At 41.9% G+C, this 5,922-nt stretch overlaps 1 protein-coding gene across 1 annotated transcript in view; it reads left to right on the top strand.

Annotated features, from left to right (window-relative positions):
- GALNT13 (polypeptide N-acetylgalactosaminyltransferase 13) overlaps positions 1–5,922 on the top strand; it is a 259,112-nt gene that overhangs the window by 58,930 nt on the left and 194,260 nt on the right. The window contains exon 6 of the mRNA XM_019522794.1: positions 1,728–1,908. Within this exon, the coding sequence (XP_019378339.1) occupies positions 1,728–1,908 (181 nt within the window). The remainder of the gene's footprint in view (positions 1–1,727; positions 1,909–5,922) is intronic.

The following is a 5,922-nucleotide window of genomic DNA, read 5'->3' as shown; positions in this document are numbered from 1 at the left end:
AAGACTGGAGGAGCGCGGGGGGGGGGGGGGGGGGGGGGGCACAAGAAGGAGGAAAAATATGGATGGTCATTGCAGGGAAGGAAATGGAGTGCTACTACTGCAATAAAAAAGGAGATAAGGGTCAACAGAGAAACGGGTACATACATAATATGGTAATGTGGAAAAGGGAGTTCTGAAGGGTGTATAGAAAGGCAATATAAAATACATGGAAAAATGTGAAATATGTGATTGTAGTAACCACACTAAAGACTTAGGCTCTTGTAATTGACAGGTAAAAGAAAAATTAGGAATTTTGTATTGGAAGGGTGGCACTACTAAATGTCTTAATTTCTGAAATTAGGTAACTGAATTATGCTGTGTTAGTAAAGGTTGCAAATGAGTTTCTGTTGTAAGCTTAGGCAGAGGGTAGGGCAGGATGGCGCCTTAGAGACTAATTTGTTCAGAGAGGTATGATTCCTTTCTACTCCTCCTTGCATCTCGGCAGTCTACCAAGGTGCCACTTCAAAACTGGCAAGTGAGGTCAAGAGCTGAAGTAATTTTTTCTACCAAAATCAGCTGAATGGTGAAGGAAAGGAAGGATTCATGAATTTTCACCGGAGAAAAAGAGGAATTTATTAGAATTCAGAAATTCTTCTGACGCAATGGTGTTGCACCTTCTTTACACTGAGTGACTTTGGCTCATGCTATATCATTGCCTTAAAATTGACTTTAAATGATTCACTTCTGAGATTAAAAGAATCATAGAAAAATAGGGCTTCTACTTCAGCTTCCTCCTCATAGCAGGGTCATTCCTGTTCAAACAGTCCCAGCAAAATGTTCATCTAACCTGCACTCAAACACTTCACCATTTTTTTTGTAGCAATCCTGTTCATTTTGAAAGTAGTTATCTAGTCTGCTCTCAGTCTTCCCTTGTACAGACTAAATAATTCCAGTTCCTCAAACTTTCCCTTCCATGTGATGTTTTCTAGAGTTCAGATGATTTTTATTCCTCCGCTGAACTCTTTCTAAATTGTTCATATCATCCTTGAAGTTTGGTGTTTAGAACTGAACACAATACTCCAAATGATGCCTTACCATTGATGAACAGAGTGAAGGATTCAATTTTGGTGACATATGACACTCCTTTAATACATATGCTTTTAGTTTTTTTGTGACAAAACTGTGTTGTTGAATTATGTTCCTGTATGTATTTATGGATTCAATTGTTTCTTCCTATGTATAATGCATTGTATTTGTTCTTGCTGAACATCATCCAATTAATCTTTATGCAATTTTCCCATTTATCAAAGTTTTTTTTAATCTTACTTCTATCATGTCTGCTGACCCACCTAGCTTAATAATAAAATGGAATTATATATGAGTATATATGTTCATTTCCATCTACCAAGTTATTAGTAAGGATTTTGAACAATATTAGATCCAGGACAGATTCATGCAAAATCTCATTTGATGCCTCCTCCCTGTTTTGATATCAAGCCATTTGTGCTCTAATTTCACCAAAAAAAAAAATCTCAATTTTATCCGTAAAGGGAACATCACAACAAACATCCCTCTCTGGGCTCAAACCACCTTCTTTTGCATCATTTGGATATCTGCTGATAATTGGAGACAGCCGTTCATCATTTTCACAGGCCAGGCTTCTGCTTTTAAAAGAAGATGCAAGGTTTCTTTATCTTATTTTTTGTTTCTTTTGGTTTTGCTTATAATTTTAAATCCTTTGATTTCAGATTTGGCAGTGTGGAGGCTCCCTGGAGATTGTAACATGTTCTCATGTTGGACATGTATTCCGAAAGGCAACCCCATATACTTTTCCTGGTGGTACGGGTCATGTGATCAACAAAAACAATAGGAGACTAGCAGAGGTCTGGATGGATGAGTTTAAAGACTTTTTCTATATAATATCCCCAGGTAAGAATCATTTTTATAATTAATTTGGGATATGCTGAGTTTTTTAAAAAAACTAAAGAAATATATTGTGCCTGAGTGCATGTGTGTGTGTATGTGTGTGTACGTGCATATGTACCCGTGCTACACACTACATACGTTATGCAATTAACTGGTTAATCATGCAATAAATGTAGACCAGCCACATGTGCAAAGTAAGATTGGCCATAAGTGCAAAGTACTGATCAGACAATTAACTGGTTAGTCACTTAATAAATTAAAACCAGCCAAATGTGCAAAGTAATTATCACATGATAAAATGACTATCTAGCTATAAAAAGAGCCACCCACCTATACAGTTAGTGCTCTTAAAATGTGTAACATCTCTATACTAGGTTTCTATCCAGCTTTAATTTGAACATATAGCTAGACCCTTGGCGGGGGGGGAGGAGGGAAAGAAGGAGAGTGAGTTACAGAGAATAGAAAGATGGATTTCTTCATTCCTTCACATAATTTTCAAGTGCCAAATCTTTCTATTTTGTTGGGGGGGAGGGGGTTTAAACAGAAAAATGTATTGCCTGTCCAGAAAAAGGGCATAAATAAGTGTTGGAGGCTGCACTTTTTGGATCTGTTAAATCTGAAAAAATGGAATGTGGCCAAGTCATCCACGTCCAAGTCAACCTCTTCCTTTGAAGGTTGTTAGAGCCAGTGCAGATTAGAGCAGTTTCAAGTTTTAAATTGCTCCTTGGACCACAGCAGCACTTAGTCCCATAAGAATCAAGGAATAGCTGTGTATTTTATACTTAATTGTGTGCCCAACCCCTTCAGATATTGTTCTTGAAGATCTGGCCCGTATTTTCTGAAAGTAGTTTGTATTTAGATAACACTTGCATCCAAATTCTACCTTTGATATGCATACATTTGAACTATACATTTGAAGGTCTTCCTTTTATTTATAATTTTTATATTTCAGCAGCACATCAAAAGATTGGTTTGGCACATGTAAATATTTATATATACATTGATTACCCATTGACATCAATCACACAGATAGGAAAAAAGGGAACTTGTATACATGCCTGATGCCTGCTCTGACACGTTCTAATTAGAATGCTTCAGCAGCCTTGGCATCGCGTGTATCCAGCATCCCTATATTTCAAAATGGTGGCGAGGGCGCTTTAAATCTTGTCACATGAGCTTTAGTTAAAGCACCCCCACTGCTGTTTTGAAGTGTTGCATACTGAATACACAAAATGCTGTGCGCATTTTAATTAGATTCCAAAGAGCTGCTTTAATGAAAGTGCTCTCCTCTCCCTCTCCCACACCCTGGAGCACTTGCAAAGACCTCCTGATGAATGATAAGAAGTGAATAATTTACTTAAATACTAGCTAAAATATATATAAAATTGCAAAATGGGAGTTCAAGAATACAAAAGTAAAAGTACATGTGAAAAATGTCACAGTGAAATAACAGCTGCAAAAAGTTACTATAATACTCATTTTACAACATTGGTTAAGAGCTTGATTGTGACATTATAGTCTAGCCTAGCCTCAAACAAGGGGAATTACATAGCTGAGAAATCAGAAGGACTATGTGATAATTGTGCTGCTGCTCTGGGAAAAGAGTACATTGTGCCGTATCTGTGTCCAACACAGAATGCTATGTCTAGTTCACTGGTGTGTATATTTTACAAGCCTCTTCTTCATTTCATCTGCCTTTGTAAGGTGACCAGACAGATGTTCTTTAGGTCTTATTTCACATGCACAGGAAGGAACCCTATGGTGTGAAGGTGGTCTGCTGCACTCCTATTCTGCCTGCATGCCAATATGCACAGCGGAACAATCTTTAGGTAGTCTAAATATTAGAAGATATTTTCATAGGAAACAAAAAATTTTGTATAACAGGCATTTACAGCTTCCTCCCTCCCCCTCCCCCCCCCCAAAATCATACCTTTACTGGATGCATAGGTCACAGTATGCTAAGTATGTATTCTTTGAAATGCGTCATACTTTTCAGGGAAAGGAGTGCCCATTGTAGAGAGTAAAACAGCGAGAGAGCTGTTTTTACAATATGGACACCTACTGCTCATGAATCTTGCAGAAACAATTTGACCCTAACTTGTCACAGCCTTGTGAATTATATTACATTGAATCCCAGGTCCGGAGTGGTTTCATAAAATGGAAGAACAGAGCCAAATGTTTTGGTAACTTTCACTGGTTACCAAAACATTTGGATTAGAGGGAAGGTGCTTCTAACCCCAGTCCCAAGAGCAGTTTCAGAAGCCCCATTCTCGGTCACCTTTATGCTGGGTGTTTTCCTGTGCACGTGTGTGTGCAGTCCTAACCTTATTTCACTTTATGCACTTAGGCTAAGTACAGATGGCACTCTATTGCATTTTACTTAAAGCACTAGAGTGGGACTGAACAGAACACATGTGCACTGTTGAGTGGGGTTTCTCAAAGCCTCCCAGCACTGGCCAAGGTCAGCAGCTTGGGGGTGTTTTTGCATGCATGCCCCACAGGATCCCTAGGTTTTTGGACATTCCCTCACCATCCCTGATTGACTTCCTTGTGTGGGGAAGCAGTGTGTCCCTGTCCCCACCCCTTCCATTGTTCCATGAGTGACAGCAGGCTGCAGCATGCCCTAGTCCTGGGACCCAGACCTCTTCCCCCCAGCCAGGCTGTGGCATGCCCCAATGCTGGTGCTGCTGCAGGGATCCAGACCCTTTCCCCCTGCCCAGGTTCCAGGCCAGGGCAGCTTCAGGGAGAGAGACCCTGGACCCCTTCCCCCATTATCCCCAGCTGGGCTGCAGCGTGCACTCGCACTGGAGCTGCTGCAGGAACCCAAACCCCTTCCATCCTGGATGGGCTGCACCATGCCATGGGCCAGGGCAGCTGCAGGGAGAGAGACCCTTGACCCCTTCCCTCCCCCACCCCCCCAAGTTGGGCTGCGGCACACTGTGGAGCTGAGTTGGTTGTGAGGACAGAGACATCCCTACCCCACTACTTGCCAGGCTGTGGCTCACAGCTGGCTGGAAGGAGTGTGCAGTGCTGGGATCAGAGCCTGTTACTGGCTTGGGTCAGTGACAGCCAAGGGGGTGGGCCACTGTGGTGCCTGGGCCCAGCAAATGAGCTCTGCCCAAGGCGGGAGCACAGCACCACACTCAGCCACCTGCGATGGAGTTGGAATGCAGCCTAACAAGAAGCATGATGGGTCACATGTGTTCAAAAAAGCACTCTAACGTAGAGTGCTTTTGTCTAATACCACATCCATCAAGGGTTAACTTAGAATGCAGTTCGCATTTTCAAGTGCTCTATGAACTGTGAATGTGTGTTCAGCTATGGCTTTAGAGCGCTTTCTGCCCATTTAATGCATGATAGGTATAACATCTGTACCGAGCCTTAGAGGCCATGTCCACAGACATCTAACTCGAGTTCTTGACACTTCAGCACAGCTTTGGTTTCTATTTTTCCACTGGCTGACGTAAAATCAGCCTGTTCACCTACCTGTCAGAAATAACATGGAGGAAGAGGGGAGTGGCTCTTTTCCCTCAGTAGTGGGTAGGAAACTTCTTCAGGGAGTGGGAGACCCAGGTTTTGACACCTCTCAATTAAAGGGAGTTTGAACCTGCATCCCTTGCTTTCCAACAAATTGCTCAAGCCATCAGGTCATGGGCTAAGAATTATCCAAAACCCTTTCCAGCCCTTCTCATAAAGCTGACCCATTGCACCTTGCATTTAATATTCTTTGTATAAAATGGAAAAATAACACTGGGAACATTTTTCCTCATTGGGAGCAAGCGCACAAGCTAAAATCCAGAGCCCCTTTCTGGCTAAGGAAGCACCCATCTTATTAAACAACACCCCTGGCTTGTTCTCTTCCTTCTGGCGGGTTCAAACCCCCTCTTCGTGAGGCAGCTACCGGGATAAAACTCAAAATAATCCTTACCCCCTGGCATCTAATACACACTATTCATAGTTTTTGCCTGAGTAAAGCTGTGGGACTTAGCCATCCTTATGCACACACCTATTTCCCTG

Source organism: Gavialis gangeticus, unplaced genomic scaffold (assembly GCF_001723915.1).
Source record: "Gavialis gangeticus isolate Ggan-Ray unplaced genomic scaffold, GavGan_comp1, whole genome shotgun sequence".
In the NCBI taxonomy this organism is placed as follows: domain Eukaryota; kingdom Metazoa; phylum Chordata; order Crocodylia; family Gavialidae; genus Gavialis; species Gavialis gangeticus.
Note: the sequence above shows the minus strand (reverse complement) of the source record. Positions and strands in the feature narration are given on the sequence as shown.